General features: G+C 41.2%; 1 protein-coding gene across 1 annotated transcript; it reads left to right on the top strand.

The window, feature by feature from the left end:
- Positions 1 to 2,796: 2,796 nt before the first annotated feature.
- LOC142095395 (keratin, type I cytoskeletal 19-like) lies at positions 2,797 to 9,172 on the top strand. Its single transcript, XM_075178345.1, has 6 exons — positions 2,797 to 3,297; positions 3,428 to 3,510; positions 4,125 to 4,281; positions 4,473 to 4,634; positions 7,639 to 7,764; positions 9,002 to 9,172. Exons 1-6 carry the CDS (start codon positions 2,797 to 2,799, stop codon positions 9,170 to 9,172), a joined length of 1,200 nt encoding a protein of 399 aa, XP_075034446.1.
- Positions 9,173 to 18,862: the final 9,690 nt, after the last annotated feature.

Here is an 18,862-nt window from a genome sequence, read left to right as displayed (position 1 = left end):
GACACGCTAAACTCCACTGGGCTGGCAGGGGTGAAAACAGTCTCTAATGGCTTACCTAGCCAGTTAAGCAAGTCAGCCGGGCTCCAGGACTTGGATTAAGGGCGCAAGTCTGGGGTGCTGAGGCTGTGGGACAGTCCATCCTTAAATGACCAGTTTTCCTGCAGTTGTAACACTTCTTCTCCAGCCTGGGCTCCGGTGCTCTCTGATAATTCCCAGGGACAGGATGGGGTGGTGGCTGGCGAATGGTACCCGAAGGGTTAGGTACTTGCTTTTGGGGGTGAGTAGAAGAGGGGAGTCCCCCTGATTGTACAGTCCTCTGTGGTTGTCTGTTAACCTGGCGCTTCTGCCAGTGTGGCCTCACTGCCACATACTGGTCCACCAACTGGACCACTTTTTCCAGGGTTGCTGGGATACGGTCCAATACCCACTCCTTCACCTCTGCAGCACAGCAGCAGTGAAATTGCTCTCTGCAAATTAAGTCCACTAATTCCTCCCAGGACTTGATGTAAGATACATTAACCCATCTTATTGCCAACAGTCTCAACTGGTTGACAAATTCCTCATGGCTGATATGGGTGCTTTTAGCCAAACTTCTGCCGGTAGAACTCCGGGGCAATAACATAGCGCTTAAGGAGGGCCAATTTTACCATGTCATAGTCCACACAGATCTTTGGGGCCACTCCGCATTAAGCTTCCACGGCCTTGTAGCATGGGAACCAGACACTTTACCCACTCCTGTTTGGACAAGTCATAGAGGTTTAATTTTGAGCACCTACAAATGTCCATCAACATCTCCAATAGTGTCATCAAATTGGTAAAGTGAAGAGAGCCCAATCTGGGTGCAGCAGATGACTGTGCACGGGCGATAATCAACCGCTCCACGTCAGTTATTCTCCCAGGTACCCCAGCTGCTGCATTAGTACCGAAAAGTGATCCTCATCAAGCTGTTGAACTTGCAAGACTGGTTCACTCTGTGGGAGGTGACTGTCGCTGGTAACAGGTGCTGTGTTCTGGGCTGTTACTGCAGGTGCCGCTAGGTTTGTTGTTACTGTCTCCTCCTGGTCACTGTCAGCTTCCTCATCTGCTGACCCGTACTGTCCACCCCAGGCCTTCAGCGCCTTTTTCCTTTCACTCCTTGTCGCTGTTTAAGGAATTTCTAACTTCTGTGTTTGGTACAGTATCTCGAGGTCCGCCTTGAACATTTTACTGTACTTAGACATCCTGTGCATTCTCCTGGCTTCAGTTATTCCTCTCCTGAATAAATCGGCTCTCCTGAATGGTGCACAAAAGCCGCCTGGGGTTATCCCACCCCTTGCCACCAGAAAATCTGTGACAAGATTGACTGCCTATGCCACCCTGTCTGTTGTTGCAGGGAAATGGCTGGGCTTACTTTGCCACCGTTCTCTTTTGTTATCCCAAATGCGCTCTCTAACAGCAGTAGGAGGGGCTTACAAATGCTTCCACCACTGGACTCCTTACCGGCATCCAGTACAAGGTTTCTTCTCTTGACTGTCACTGCTAGGGTACTCCCTGGGCTGATACCCCTGAACACTTACTATGGGTCAGGGTTGATGTGGATGGATCTCCCCTGGCCTATCACACTGGCCATAGCTGCTAGGTAGCAGGCAGAGCGGTAGTGCTAGGAAGCTGGGTCCAAACCTCAAAAACAGCCGGGAACCGATTAGAGTTGGGTCTAATCTGTAGGTCACAGGATTTTCAGCATGGAAGACGTTTTCAAGCAGGTCTTTGAAGCAACTGATGTTTATTTGCAGTCACACTGATTGAAGGTACCAGTGATCAGGTCAGATGGAACAAGAATCATGATACCTTTCAGTGTACAAGGTCTCTCTTTTTATACAGTTTGGACACAGCCTCACAGGGTAAGCCAGCCCCTTGAAGTCTGGGTTATTTTTACTTTCAATATATGATATATGTTTCACAAACATGAATTTACATGCAATGCAAAGCTAACAATACTTACACTAATCTCTTATGTGCTCAAACTTGATGCTTGCATTATCTGAAATGCAGCCACGCCAGATAGCCAGGCAGTGGCCCCCTGCTGGGTATACAGGCTAAACAGGTATTTATCATTTCCCATAGAACTTACTTAGCATTTCCTGCTGTCTGCAAAAAGACTTCCTCCAGAAAAGTTACAAACCCAAACAATGACACTTCCATATAAAACACATCCCACTGTAACACGATAAGTGCATTTCAAATTATACATTGGTGCCTGCACCTTTGATTATAATACATTTCTACAATAAATTATTTCTACATGATCCAGCCACAAATAAGTTATTTATAAGTGATCCAGTCACACACCCGTTTAAGACAATCAGAGTTTCCCATACATCAGCAAATAATCCTAGAAATTACACATAATAAACAATGACATATTTCATTTATATTTTAATAGTTCAAAGTTTATAGTAATTATTATGCTTTCATGCAATTCTCCAACTATTGCACATAGTTCAAAATATCTTAATGGCATGTGGTGATTATTCACCTGTGATGTTTAATATTTTTAGTACTGAGAATCTCCAATACTCAGCCATTTTCATTACTAATCTCCTAAATCGAGCTCTATTACTAATGCGTAGTTAAGGCAGCTTCAAAATAACTTAATGAATCAAATAGATGCAAAACACCAACAATCATATACAATTAATTCTACTTCATATAAATGAAGTGCAGAGCAGAGCAGAGCAGAGCGGAGGAGATTCATACTTTATTTGTTGGACCAAAACCAACTGCAAGGTTCCATCTGCACAAAGCTGTGAAAGAATCATGAGTATCAGCTACTCATCTTCCAAAGCCATCAATGGATCCTGCCATGGAGGTCATTACCCTAAATTTTTCAGTCACCTCTCTTCAAACAATGAAGTAGGCTTCAAAAAAGTCCACCAGAAGACTTCCTCTATAGCCCATCATGGTGCTCGCTATAAAGCTCCCAGTTCCCATGGATGCACAAAAATCTCCTCTTCGACACACTCTCCTTCTGATCCTGGACATGGGAGTGAACATGGTGCACACAGTCATGGCACAGTCATAACAGTCTCTGGGGGGCACCATGACTCGAAAAATACTGTCCGGCTTAGCATCAATGAGAAGAAAGCCTTGCAACATCTTAACCAACGACTATCATCCTATCTGAATAAGGTCCATTCTCTGGAACAGAAGAATACTCAGCTGGAGACAAAGATCTGTGAGTGGTATGCAAACAATACCACTAGAACATTGCCTGACTCCTACCAATATTTCAGTACCGTCATGGAGCTCCAGAATCAGGTAACATAAAACCAAAAGCAAAATACCCCAATAAGAACACATTAATTCAAGTGTGAGTAAATGTCAATACATGTCATAAGCTTACTCTCAAAGAGATGTTAGTGCAATTGTTTTGTTGTATCCATTGCAGGTCTCCTCAGTCACAATGGAGAATGCTCGGATTGTGTTGCTGATAGATAATGCCCAATTGGCTACAGATGATTTGAGAAATGAGTAAGCCTTGTGATTCTTCTGGGAGAGGGTTATGGACTGTGTAATGCAGCTTTAAGTGGGGATTTCATCCCTTAATCCTAGACTGTTTGCTTAGACTAGATTTACAGAAAAAGATACATAAACTACTTATTAACACATTATTTATGTTGGCGAAAATAATAGTTGCCAGGAAATGGATGGCCCCGGAATGTTCCACATTGAATGAATGGATATCTATTGTCAAAGAAAATGTAGGTCACGAAAGATTTATGTATACTCGACGTAATCTAATCTCAATACAATTTGGTATAAATGGAGGACTTCTCCATATTTAGCTGAGGAACTACGAGAAATAGACTCCCTTTAAATAGATACCCAACAATCGTTTTTAAATGTTTATATAAAAATACTGAACTTTTATTATTAATATTATTATTATTATTATTTTCTTTGGTTTGTTTGACTCACTAATTTGATATATGTTCATTTCCATGACACTGTAGAAGCCCCTGCGTGGGTTAAGTAGAATGTCTAGTTAAGATGCATAAGTTTACACTATTTAAATATATATTTTCTGATTAAAAAAAAGCCCTGTGACAATTTACAGATAAATTGTATCTCTCATGTCTGCTAAGGTATGAAATGGAGCATAGCATAAGAAATAACATTGATGCAGATGTTGCTGGTCTGCGCATTGCCCAGCGAAAGTTTAAAAATCAAAAGCAAGACTTAGAAATCCAAGTTCAATGCATCCAAGAAGAACTTTTCCGACTTAAGAGAAGACAGGAAGAGGTACAGTAAGATATATATTTGGTTTGCAAGTAAATGTCTTTAAACTAGATTTAAGTTGAGTGCTGTATGATACATATAACTTTATCTAAGTAAACCTTTTTTGGCATTGTATAAATACTTTTGTATTGTTTTGGTTATGTAGTTTAACAACAATGTAACACTGACAATATCACTTAATTCTGTTATTAAAGAAGGTGAACTCTCTGAAATCACAACTGGGTGAAAGAGTCAATGTGGAACTGAATGCTGCTCCATTTGTAGATCTGAGCAGAGCCCTGTCTGAAATCAGAGAGCAATATGAGAAGCTGATGGAGAAGAATCTGAGGGACGTGGAGAACTTCTTTCTTAGCAGGGTAAAAAACAACATCTTATTTCAGGAATTAGTCTACTTACACTACCTTAAAACTATTTGTAACACCTTTGTTCAACCAGAACTTCATTAACAAAAGTAATACAAGACAAATTCGCCAGTTGACCAGTACCAAACTGATTACAGGCCATGTACAAATGTTGTAACTAATATGTTAGACAGGCCACTATCTACTATATAAATGTCTAGTGGCGTGTGTGGAAAAAAAAACCCAAGCTGCAGCGCTACCTGCTGGGCAGAGTTATACACTGACCTATATATTTCTTGAAGGAGAAGTGACAGTTGGGAGTGGTTGGTGGTTGCCGGGGGTGACAGTGGGGAGTTTTTAACACCTTAAGTAGCTTGATTTAACTAGAATGCATGAGTATCATGCACGGGTTAACTGACCTACTAAATTCTTAGTGTGTGTGGAAAAAAAACCTCAAAAAGGGCTGAAATTTGGTATACTGACATTATTGACGAGTTGAGGGGTCAAACTCATTTTCGTGAGGTAATTTTACCTCATGAACACACATGTGTACAGTGGCGGATCCAGGGGGGTGCGATCGGGGCAATCGCCCCCCCCTAGCAGGGGTTTGCTGCCGACGGCTGCACAGTATGTGCAGGTCCGTTTGGTAGTGACAGTGTGCTGCCCGGCTGCTCTGATTGTGTTTTAAACACAATCAGAGCAGCCGGGCAGCACACTGTCCCTGCCTGTCACTGCTGAGCAGACCTGCACATACTGTGCAGCCCCCGGCAGCCTCAGAAGTCGGAAAGGGGCGGGGCCTAAATCGCCCCACCCTAACATCCCCCAGGGAACAAACATTTTCTAGATCCGCCCCTGCATGTGTAGCGGCGTGTGTTAGTGTGTGTGTGTCTGTGGAAAAAACTATTTTCTCAGAAAGGGCTCATCCGAATGACCTGAAATTTGGTATACTGACATTATTTGACAAAAAAATGCATGAGTATCATGCACGGGTTAATTTGTCTACTATATAAATGACTTTTGGCGTGTGTGGAAAAAAAAAAAACCAAGCTGCAGCGCCACCTGCTGGGCAGAGTTATACACTGACCTATATATTTCTTGAAGGAGAAGTGACAGTTGGGAGTGGTTGGTGGTTGCCGGGGGGTGACAGTGGGGAGTTTTTAACACCTTGAGTAGCTTGATTTGACTAGAATGCATGAGTATCATGCACGGGTTAACTGACCTACTAAATTCTTAGTGTGTGTGTGTGTGTGTGGAAAAAAAACCTCAAAAAGGCCTGAAATTTGGTATACTGACATTATTAACGAGTTGAGGGGTCAAACTCATTTTCGTGAGGTAATTTTACCTCATGAACACACATGTTTACAGTGGCGGATCCAGGAGGGTGCGATCGGGGCAATCGCCCCCCCCCTAGCAGGGGTTTGCTGCCGACGGATGCATAGTATGTGCAGGTCCGTTTGGCAGTGACAGTGTGCTGCCCGGCTGCTCTGATTGTGTTTTAAACACAATCAGAGCAGCCGGGCAGCACACTGTCCCTGCCTGTCACTGCGGAGAGGACCTGCACATACTGTGCAGCCCCCGGCAGCCTCAGAAGTCGGAAAGGGGGCGGGGCCTAAATAGCCCCACCCTAACATTCCCCCAGGGAACTAACATTTTCTAGATCCACCCCTGCATGTGTAGCGGCGTGTGTTAGTGTGTGTGTGTCTGTGGAAAAAACTATTTTCTCAGAAAGGGCTCATCCGAATGACCTGAAATTTGGTATACTGACATTATTTGACAAAAAAATGCATGAGTATCATGCACGGGTTAACTTGTCTACTATATAAATGCCTAGTGGCGTGTGTGAAAAAAAAAAACCAAGCTGCAGCGCCACCTGCTGGGCAGAGTTATACACTGACCTATATATTTCTTGAAGGAGAAGTGACAGTTGGGAGTGGTTGGTGGTTACTGGGGGTGACAGTGGGGAGTTTTTAACACCTTAAGTAGCTTGATTTGACTAGAATGCATGAGTATCATGCACGGGTTAACTGACCTACTAAATTCTTAGTGTGTGTGTGGAAAAAAACCCTCAAAAAGGCCTGAAATTTGGTATACTGACATTATTAACGAGTTGAGGGGTCAAACTCATTTTTGTGAGGTAATTTTACCTCATGAACACACATGTGTACAGTGGCGGATCCAGGGGGGGTGCGATCGGGGCAATCGCCCCCCCCTAGCAGGGGTTTGCTGCCGACGGCTGCAGAGTATGTGCAGGTCCGTTTGGCAGTGACAGTGTGCTGCCCGGCTGCTCTGATTGTGTTTTAAACACAATCAGAGCAGTCGGGCAGCACACTGTCCCTGCCTGTCACTGCCGAGCGGACCTGCACATACTGTGCAGCCCCCGGCAGCCTCAGAAGTCGGAAAGGGGCGGGGCCTAAATTGCCCCGCCCTAACATCCCCCCAGGGAACAAACATTTTCTAGATCCGCCCCTGCATGTGTAGCGGCGTGTGTTAGTGTGTGTGTGTGTCTGTGGAAAAAACTATTTTCTCAGAAAGGGCTCATCCAAATGACCTGAAATTTGGTATACTGACATTATTTGACCAAAAAATTTGAATAGTGAAGTCAGTTATCTTCCATCATACCCCCTTCCCCCGTGGGAGGGGTAGTAAAGGCTAAATTTACGAGTTGAGGGCTCAAAATCATTTTTGTGAGGTAATTTTACCTCATGAACACACATGTGTAGTATATTACTGTGCTACCCGCCTTCCTAACAACTTGGCAAACACCTACTATTACTACTCACGCCTTCCTAACAAGTCGCCAAAAATTACTACTCACGCTCTACTGACAAGTCAGCAAAAAACTTATACTAATACTAATACTACTAATACTAATACTAGAATGCATTAGTATCATGCACGGGTTAACTTGTTTAGATATATTAGCCATTTAATTATGTGTATTAATGAGGTATTATGCTGAAACTTTTAATATAACGTCATAAAAATGAATAATTACTACAGGATGTTCTTCTCCTTGCAGAGTTCAGAACTCAACCATGAGGTGTCTTCTGGAGCTGAGCAACTCGAGTCCTTTAGTAATGAGCTCATTGACCTTGAAAGTTCCATGCAGGTCCTGGCGATTGAGCTGCAGAGTGAGCTGAATTTGGTATGAGTTGGCAATTGCATAGTTTATAGGTACAAGAGAGGAACATTTTGATTTGAGCATTCATAATGCTAAATCATACTGCATTAGGATGGAGGGTGGTGATTATAGCTCTCACCTGTCCAAACAATTCTTCTGCTGTGTCTGGTGACGGAGAATTCAAAGGGCTAATAATAGTCCTGCTGCTACAACATCCACAGTCACTGAAGTAGGGATAATAAAGTCATAAATGGACAACAAGCTCCTCAGACCTCTTCACATGCATGTCAGAGCTCTCCATTTGCCCATCAGACTTCACCAGATGCCCCTTGCAGAATTATCCACAGACCCATCAGATTTCATCAGGTGCCCCTCACAGACTGCTCACACCTCCTCACTTACCTTTATAGCTGGAGTCAATACAGAGGAAGGAGGGAGAGCAAATTACACTCTCTCCTCCCCTGATTGGATGAGCTGTTACACTGTGACCTCCATGTATTGTGCAGAGGAGGTCACGTGATATGGAAGTCGGCTGCTGCAGCACCAATCTGCACACCTGTCTCTCTTTATGTGCACACCTATGCCAACAAGCTAGAGTACGCATGGTATATTAAGTACGCATGGTAAATTATCTGTAGCAAGATCTAAAAGCAAGACTAATGACATTATATTTGGTTCTGTAAATCACAGGGTAAAACAGTGAATCTGCAAACTGATAACTAGAGATGAAGCAAACAATTGAATACAAAGGATTTAAATCTTTGTAAAAAAAAACTGGGAAACAAATTGCAATTAATTCATAAGGAACTATTACATTTGTTCTGCATTTTCATTTAAAACTTCTTTTTTTAATGACAAATTTGATCAAAAATTAGAAAACGAACAAAATATTGAACAACTTACATGATAAACATTATTTTTATTCCTCAAAGCATATTAGTAAATATTTGTTTTCTGCTTTAAGCAATAATAAAACTAACAAAATATTGAACAATTTACATTGTAAACATTTTTTACTCATCACAACATCTTATTACATATTTATTTCCTGTCTTAACCAATACTAAAATATTTGTTAGAAATTTTAGTGAGAACCACACTGGGACAAGACCACAAATAGTTATGTCAAGTGAAGCACAGGAGGCTCACTGATCTGTACTTATAAAATACAGTAAAAGACAAGAAAATGAATATTGTAAAATTCATTAGAGTGCTATAATCATGTGGCTGCCAAAATAACATTATTTATCCACCATTTTAGAAATCAGCTCTTGAGTACTCATTAATGGAGACAGAGAACACCTTTGGTTCACAACTTGCCCAATTACAGGATCTGATCAATGACATTGAAGCACAGCTGTCACAAAATCTATCTGATTTAGAAAGGCTAAATTATGATTACCGGCTCCTCATGGATCAGAAGACCACCTAGAGACAGAGATCGCTCCTTATAAACATCTACTGGATGGGCATGGCATCAAGTATGTATTATACAACAGAGGTCAACAACCTTTTTCCTATCAGTGTGCCAGCTAAAATGTAGTCAAACAACTAAACACCAATAGGCCTTAGTAGAAAGAGCAGGAACTCTACACAAATAAAACCAATAAGGACCTTTAAGGCTATTCTGCAACACAGTATGAGATTTTGGAGCTATTTTAGCTAAATCTTTTCTATCACAAACAATTTATTCTAATTGTAGCCAACAAAAATCAATTAGATATTAGGTTACATTTAAGATATATAAGAACATATGTGTGGTCTAACAATGGGGTCTGGTTCCTCCAATCCTTCTATGTTTTATCAATGTATTCACCCGATCACTGAGAGATTTCATGATCTTCCTACATCAGTGATGACACTGCTATGTGGTTATTCAGTAGGCCACATGTTATGGATATTGATTCAAGACATAAGGTGGTTGATTCCACTGTGTGCAGATTACAAGTATACTCTAGTGTTTTTAAAAATGAAAATTGCCACATTAAACCCTTCATTTTCTATATGCATAGCATATGCATAAACACAACCATACCTATCACATAACACTTGGTTTGTTCGATGGAGGTTATAAAGAGATGGACACATAAAGTCATATGCTGTGTATAATATGCTTTGTGCTAGTTATGGTCTTGTGCTTGTGACCTCTTGTGGCACATTACAATTAAAGAGATGGGAGGAGGAGGTGTGTAAGTGTAGCCAAATACATTATGGGTGAGTTGGCACAATTGAGACTTATGTAGACTGAGACTCAGACGGGAAACTTGTGAGTGCTTCACCACTGGTGTAAATTGCAAGCTACTAATGACGACAAACAGTTGAGAATCAACATATCTGTTTAAAATGTGTCTTGTTTTTTAACACAATTTACACCTGTGCTTTAGAAGGAAATTCTGTCTAACTACATGAGGCTAAACTCAATATCAGTGTCTGAAACGGTCTTATGAATAAGCACTGTAGAACGGTTTGACTATTAGATAGACATGTTCATAACATGGATACTAGCTGTATAAATTAGATTTATTTATTAGGCTATTATATTTCTTATTCATTTTGTACATATCGGTGATATGCTGCTGTACATTTATTTTAAGTACATTCACAGCACTGATTTAGATGTATGTTCTTTTTTCTTTCAGTATCTCATCACCAAAGGAAGTGTTAGGAGACCATGGAAATTCTTGGGGAGGTGTTGTCATTTACAGAACAATCACTTAAAACTTGTCTAAAAAGAATGACCAACCACATACACTACCCTCACCTGGAATTAATAGTCCATCACTGCACAAACTGATTAATCCTTCTTTCCTGGTATTCAGTAACTGGTACTAAGCAAGTTCTAAAAAGTTTAAAGGAAAGAAACCACAATACGCAATTTCTTTCTATCTCATCCATCTTATCTGTGTGCCGCTGGTGGAATTTGGCATTACGTGTTCTGCATGGAATTCCCCCTATAACCTTAGTTCTGCCTGTAATTCTCCAATCATTTTTGTTCTGCCACGATAAATCCATTCCCATACACAGTGTACTCTATAATATTCCTCAACTTGCCATAAGCCTTAGACAGCCTGGGATAGCATACACTATAACAGGGAGATCCCAAAGGTTAGTCCCCTTCCTATAGTGCAAACCAGGGAAGAGCTGGTCCCCATTGAGTCGATGCAAACAACAACATGCACCCCCTCAGCTTCCTGGGCTGTAATATGAACTTTGCCACCTCAGTGGTCCATGTATAATGGACAATGGACAGATATGAAGGAAATAGTGGCAAAGTTTCGTAGAGGAGTGAAGATTTGGGGATACAATCACAAGCAAAAGTTCCTCTTTTGATTTCCCATTGCACATGTACAGTGTTGTGTTATAAAAATAAATAAACCGGCTGTGTGAGCAGAAACATGGAGACCCATTGCTAAAGTGAAAATCAGTCCTTTGCTGGGCACCGCTGGTCTGGAACCCTAAAAATACCAGCTGATTGGATCCATCGAAGTTAAAACTCCCTATTACATTTGTCTGCTCTACCAAAAGAGGAAAAAAAACACATATACATTGATCTCACAAGACCCGCATTCCTCACTTTATTAAACGTAAAATAAAATCTTCTTTTCTTCTTTCCCAATCATTCAGAGCCCAAATGGAGAAAAACAACACCCATGTGGACTATGGCTATGAGCATTTTGAGTAAAACACACAATATAAGTTAATTAAAATCATTATGTTGCTGGGAACACTCCTTATTAGAGATGAGCAAACAAATTTCTCAATTTCACAGAGGGGCCAATTTCAGCGCCTCTGTGAATTTTGTGCTGAAATTATTTTGTTTAATAATTTCAAAGAATGGCCATTTCAAATTGTTATGTAAATTTCAACATTTTTACAGAATTTATAGTCCATGGATAGAGCTGGGACAATAGTCAATTCATTATACTGTTTGGTGTGGTTGGGGTCTCTCTTTATCTAAACTAATCTCTCACAATTTACTTTAATCATAGCTATCATAAAGCAAATGATCTCCTCTGTTTCAGCTATGTAGCATTCTAAAACCAACCTAGTCTGACATGTGAATTCATAAGAACACAGAGATATAAACTAATTGGGCCTGATTCAACAAGGTACGCATTCTGAGTGCAACCCGCGTTCAGTATTATACGCATGTATTTAGGCTTTGCGTACTCCCAAATTCAGCAAGGCATGGATATCAAGATACGTGCCCTGTGGAATTCGGGTGCAGGGCTGCTGTGCTCTATTACACAGGATGCTGCAGGTACCTGTCAGCTCCTGCAGAGCTGGCAAGTCCAGCGGCTGTAAACAGCTCTGAGGCTAGTCTAAGTTCAGCAGGCGGGTCAGGCAGCATTATGGCACAGGCTCTATACATATGAGCAAATAACATTATAACATTATAACATCATGGCAGGTGGACTCCGTTGTGTCATTTTGATTCAAAATAAAAGTAAAACAAAAGAAACTGCTGACTGCTTACTTAACACAGGTAGGTGAATGTTATAAAATGGGATCACACTGGACTGAGGGCTTTTTATTCATCACCCGTTTCTCACAGTTTAATGCACTTTTTAATCCTTGGGCCAGTATACAGTATGTACACCAGATCATTGTTGTATTATGTGTATTATTATTTCATGTCATTAGGTACATTTTGTCCTTGCTATTACCTGCAATACTGTATGTATTAGAAATATAACGAAAATTGCTATATTGTGTGAAAATAACAGGACAGCAGAAGTCATTTTGCTTGCGTTGGCTAAGGTAATTACCATTTGTCTGAAATGTCCATTGTTATGAATTGGGGCTTAGATTTGATTTGTAATCAGAACAATGTCTGTGTGACTGTTAACATAACTAAAGCTGGGTAGACACTACAGAATTTTCCACCAACTTTTTATGCCGATCGATTTTACATGCAATCTATGGTCCGATCGCTCGGTCCATGGACTGCATACACACTAGCCTTGTTTTAGAAGATAAAGGGAAGAGCGGACGTCCCTTTAGCGACTTTTTACAGCCATGTTGTCGTGAGCAATGATTGCAATTTGTCGTGGATCGGTCAGAAGTTTATACACACTACACAACGGAAACTAAATTGGAACGTAAATATTTAACGGTACGACCAATCAAATGAGGCGACAATCATCCATTTGGGCAGACTTTTGACCATCGTGTCACTACACACAGTGACCGGACTTTTGAACGAGCAGTCGTATGTCAGCTGGTTGAGCCGATTATTGGACAAAAACCCTGTAGTGTGTACCTAGCTTAACTGTTAGCCCAAATTATTTATCTAGGTCAACAGGTAATCTGAGACCTGGTCATTAGGTCAGATGGCTTTACAGTATTATGCTGGCTGAAATAGCATTGGGAAATGTATTAATATGTATCAATATAAATATTATTGTATCAAAATGTATCTCAAACTTAGATTGTGAAATGCTGCAGATACAATGGCCCTGAGTCATTAAGGAGAGGAAGGCACAAAAATAAGTAAATTTGATCCTGGACAAACCATATTACAATGCAAGGGGTGCAAATTAGTTTATTATTTTGCATGTTAGGAAAATACTGTCTGCCTTTTCATGTAGCACACAAATACTTTATTTTTACACTGAAATTTAAAGCTGATCTACAACATGCCCTACCCTAACTGTCCCCACAAAAATTACCTCCCCCTCCCATGCAACATGGTTTTGTCATGGTGCAAATTTACTCTGTTTTTTTTGCTTTACTTTCCTTAATGACTCAGGCCTAATGCGTCAAATGTCTTTATGTGTCATACAAGCGTGAAGTGTCATGTTATTTCCTGATGTAATATTGTTACCATAGTTATTTGTATCCAGCCAAATAACTAATTCAGTCAAGCCAAACCATTGCATAATCAAGGTAGCAGAGACGGTATGTCTAAGCTAAAGTGTCCACTGATAGACCCCTGCTGAATCCCCTCTTGGATGTATACACAGGGAGTAGGGTCAAATGTCTCAATCCTGCCCTCCTAGGGGAGGATTGAGATATTTGACCCTACTACCTGTGTATACATCCATGAATATAAGGAGAGCAGAATGCCAATAGAGCTATTCTAGCTTGGAGGATCCTGGTGTACAAGACATCAGCAAAAAGGACTATGGGCAGACATTGCTGTGCCGCTGGAGGAAACCCTACCAGGACAGGGTCTGTGTGCCAGTATCCTAGGCTGGGTAACATGGTAACTGTCTAGCTAAATGGTAGTGGTAATACTGAGGGACAATGCAATTCTGAAAGTGACTGAGATTATTACTTTGGAGTGCTGACTGCAAGAAGCTGCTGGAGGGTACACGTTACCATTCACTCTGTGTCTTGTGAACGTCTTATGGTGTTGTGCTGTTGTAATAAAGCCTTATTTGTTATATATTCTGGTCTACCCGAGTGAGTTGAATCCCACTAAGGGTAAACACCATCCCAGCTAGCGGTGGTTTCCTCACAGTGAACCTTTCACATGTGTGTCTCAGTAGCAACAAAACTATTTTGTTTCAAATGCATGACATATGTTAGCATGTGATAATGCTTTAAATTGTCCTACTGAAAATGTTGTTCAGTGTGAGACATAATTGTAGAGATAGGACAATGCGGTTTTATGTTTTAAAATGTTAGGACTGTTGCCTATGTGATGCAGTTTACATATGTTTGTATACACGATGATTTTTTATTTTTTTTGGCATATTTCAAAAATGACATTTCAAGCTTTTTTATACTGCTTTTTAAATTATTTACACACCACATTAAAAAGTTTACATATTTTGATGGACCAAGCTTTGTTCGATGGAAGTATGTTTGACTATAGTGTGTAGACCCCAAAATCTACAATGCATAAGGGAATTTGTTTCACAATATTGCCATCCATAGTTGGAAGAGGCAAAGGTTGCTGGCCAGGAGGAAGATGACGTTGTTTCTAATCCTTCAAATTCACAAGAGTATTCGGCCTTCAAGGCATTTGTGAATTCATCTTACTTTACATATAAGTACCTTTTGACAACTAACGAAGGAAACCATGTTTTCTTTTTAAATTATGTATTGAGTGGAACAAACAGGCAAAAATAGTGACACACAAAAACACGTGAAAAGAAACAAAATCATTTGGACTTGTGCCCTTGCTTGCCCCCTGGTTCCCTATTCCTTGTGCTACTGGACCTTAGCTGCCTTTAGGTTACCTGAGCAGCAGATGCCACTGGGGCAATAGGACAGCAGATGCAGTGGGGCAGCCTATCCATCAGTGGTGGATGCGGGGCGAGATGGGGGGGGGGTGGGGTCGGGGGCAATCCACCACCAGCTGAACAAGGATTTCCAATCAGCTGCTGGATAGACATGATGCAAGCAGAAAGTGGATGAATTTAGGTCAATCTCTAACTCAGGCCCTTAGTATTCTAACTAGAGATGTACACAGACCCCTGTGCTTTGGGTTTGGTTCTAAAGCCACCTTCATGTTTTAGTTTTGGCCAAAAAACCTCATGTATTTTGGTTTTGCATTTCATTAAAAATTGTGAAAAACAGGTAAAATCATGTACTTTTTAGTAGAGATGAGCGCACTCGGATTTCTGAAATCCGAGCCCACCCGAACGTTGCCGATCCGAGTCGGATCCGAGACAGATCCGGGTATTGGTGCCAAATTCAAATCTGAAACCGAGGCTATGACTCATAATCCCGTTGTCGGATCTCGCGATACTCGGATCCTATAAATTCCCCGCTAGTCGCCGCCATCTTCACTCGGGCATTGATCAGGGTAGAGGGAGGGTGTGTTAGGTGGTCCTCTGTCCTGCTATATCTCGTGCTGTTCAGTGCTGTGCTGTGCTGTGCTGTGCTGTGCTGTGCTCAGTCCAGTGGTGCTGTGTCCTGTGCTCTGTCCTTCTGAGTTCAGTGGTGCTGCTGGGTCCTGTGCTGTGTCCTGTTGAGTCCAGTGGTGCTGTGTCCTGTGCTCTGTGCTTCTCTAAGGGCATAGTTATTTCCCTAATATTCCCAAGTGTTTAAAAAAATAAAAAAAAGTTATTTAAAAAAATACAAAAAACTAATTTTTTTTTTTTTTAATTACAACAAAATTTGCACAACAAATCCTGCAGTATAAGCCCATTGGTACTGCAATATTACCAAGTTCACACATTCGGCAGTAAAAGTCCAGTGGTACTGCAATATTACAAAGTTCACACATTCTGCAGTATCAGTTCAGTGGTGCTGTGTCCTGTGCTCTGTCCTGCTGAGTTCAGTAGTGCTGCTGGGTCCTGTGCTGTGTCCTGTTCAGTCCAGTGGTGCTGTGTCCTGTGCTCTGTGCTTCTAAGGGCATAGTTATTTCCCCATTATTCCCAAGTTTTTAAAAAATGAAAAAAAAGTTATAAAAAAAAAAAATTATAACCAAATTTGCAAAAACAATCCAGCAGTATAAGACCATTGGTACAGCAATATTACCAAGTTCACACATTCAGCAGTAAAAGTCCAGTGGTACTGCAATATTACAAAGTTCACACATTCTGCAGTATCAGTCCAGTGGTGTTGTGTGCTGTGCTCTGTCAATTTTGAGTTCAGTGGTGCTGCTGGGTCCTGTGCTGTGTCCTGTTCAGTCCAGTGGTGCTGTGTCCTGTGCTCTGTGCTTCTAAGGGCATAGTTATTTCTCCATTATTCCCAAGTGTTTAAAAAATTTAAAAAAAGTTATAAAAATTTTTTTTAAAAAAAATTAATTACAACAAAATTTGCAAAACCAATCCTGCAGTATAAGCCCATTGGTACTGCAATATTACCAAGTTCACTGATTCAGCAGTATAAGTCCAGTGGTACTGCTATTACAAAGTTCACTGATTCAGCAGTATAAGTCCAGTGCTACTCTCCTGTGCCGCATATAATTTTTAAAGGCTTTGCCGAGTGTGTGTGGCTTAGGGGTACGCTCTCTTGTGCTACATATAATGAAAAACAAAAATTTGGAGGATAAAGTAGGGAAAGATCAAGACCCACTTCCTCCTAATACTGAAGCTGCTGCCACTAGTCATGACATAGACGATGAAATGCCATCAACGTCGTCTGGCAAGCCCGATGCCCAATCTCCTAGTACAGGGCATGTAAAATCCAAAAAGCCCAAGTTCTCAAAAAATAGCAAAAAGAGAAACTTAAAATCAGCTGAGGAGAAACGTAAAGTTGGCAATATGCCATTTACGACACGTAGTGGCAAGGAACGGCTTAGGCCCTGGCCCGTGTTCATTTAACAAAAAATTTAAGAGAGTTATGCTGTCAGCAACAACAACAAAACAGCAAAGAACTCTGCCTTCTAAACAGATGACATCACAAATCCCCAGGGCGAGTCCAAGGGTCTTGGTGGTTGTGAACCCTGACCTTCCCATCACTGTACGGGAAGAGGTGACTCCATCCAGCATTTGCAGCACGCCCTCTGCATATGCTGGAAGGATCACCCACAGTCCAGTTACAGATTTGGCTAATGAAGGTGTGAATGTTGTACACCTGGAGGAGGATATTGATGAAGCTGGCGCTGAGGAGGATGTTGATGATTATGATGCAGACAGATACCAAATTGCCTTTCTCAATTTCTATTAATATTCTAGATTATATAACAGCTGAATAGTTTTCTGTTTTACTCCTAGTGGAGAGGGGATCTGATGCAGACAGATACCAAACTGCCTTTGTCCATTTCTTTGTATATTTGAATTTCTAGTTCTACAGTTTATGCAGGCTGCTTTATTTATATTCAACTACAAGTGTAGGGCGGGGGGGCATAGATAGCCACCAAAGTAACGTGGTCCATTTAATTACACTTTCTAGCTCCACAGTCTGTGCAGCCTGCTTTTTTTATCTTCAAAGTATTTATATTTACAAGCCTTGCAATCTAAACTAACTAGAGGTAGTGACGTGGTAGAACTCCAAAAGGCAGTTTGGAAGCCCCTGTACAAACTGGCTCTATTTTTTAACTGAGTTGTCCCCCCTCCAGTGTGTACTCGGAAAGAGTTTTTAGTGCAGCTGGGAACCTGGTCAGTGAGCGGCGAAGGAGGTTGCTTCCTCACAACGTTGAAAAAATGATGTTTATAAAAATGAATAATCAATTCCTCAATGAAGTACAGCACTGCCCTCCAGACAGTACAGAGGGACCTGTGGTTGTGGAGTCCAGCGGGGACGAATTGATAATGTATGAGGGGAAGGAAGTACACACTGTAGGGGGAGAGGAATCAGAGGTTGAGGATGAGGACGACATCTTTCCTCAGTAGAGCCTGTTTAGTTTGTACAGGGAGAGATGAATTGTTTTATTGGTATGGGGGCCCAAACAAACCAATCATTTCAGCCAAAGTTGTTTGGTAGGCCCTGTCGCTGAAATGATCCCTTTTTTGGTGGAATTCTGACCCGTGGAGGGTTTTTTAATTATATTGTGGCCTCGGTACCAAATTGTGTACCGGGGCCACCACACTACGCAGTCAAGAAAGATAGATGCGTATCATAGATAAAGTACATTCAGTGTTGTGGGGCAAATCGAAAAATATTCAAAATGCACTGTCATTATCAAAAACAAGAGGTTTTGACACGCTGAAACTCCAACATGTATATGATGGAGAGGATGGAGGAGCAGCCGTATGTGCAGTGTAATGCAGACCTGTTGAAGGTTTTCTATATATTATATTGTGGTGGCCAGTGGACAGTCCTCTACGCAGTCCAGATACTATTTTTGGGTGTAATGCAGACCTGTTGAAGGTTTTCTATATATTATATTGTGGTGGCCAGTGGCCAGTTCTCTACGCAGTCCAGATACTATTTTTGGGTGTAATTCAGACCTGTTGAAGGTTTTCTATATAATTTTTATTGTGGTGCCCAGTGCCCACGACTCTACGCAGTCCAGATACTATTTTTGGGTGTAATTCAGACCTGTTGAAGGTTTTCTATATATTTTCTATTGTGGTGCCCAGTGCCCACTACTCTACGCAGTCCAGATACTATTTTTGGGTGTAATGCAGACCTGTTGAAGGTTTTCTATATATTTTTTATTGTGCTGCCCAGTGCCCACTACTCTACGCAGTCCAGATACTATTTTTGGGTGTAATGCAGACCTGTTGAAGGTTTTCTATATATTATATTGTGGTGGCCAGTGTCCAGTCCTCTACGC

This window comes from Mixophyes fleayi, chromosome 6 (genome assembly GCF_038048845.1).
Source record: "Mixophyes fleayi isolate aMixFle1 chromosome 6, aMixFle1.hap1, whole genome shotgun sequence".
Taxonomy (NCBI): Eukaryota; Metazoa; Chordata; class Amphibia; order Anura; family Limnodynastidae; genus Mixophyes; species Mixophyes fleayi.
This window is presented reverse-complemented; position numbering and strand designations above follow the sequence as displayed.

Bases quoted from the DNA above. Each gene is read 5' to 3' on its own strand.
- LOC142095395 (XM_075178345.1), top strand. From the start codon at position 2,797: ATGAGTATCAGCTACTCATCTTCCAAAGCCATCAATGGATCCTGCCAT. The intron at 3,298-3,427 runs GTAACATAAAAC...TATCCATTGCAG, and splicing joins TCATGGAGCTCCAGAATCAG to GTCTCCTCAGTCACAATGGA. The intron at 3,511-4,124 runs GTAAGCCTTGTG...ATGTCTGCTAAG, and splicing joins ACAGATGATTTGAGAAATGA to GTATGAAATGGAGCATAGCA.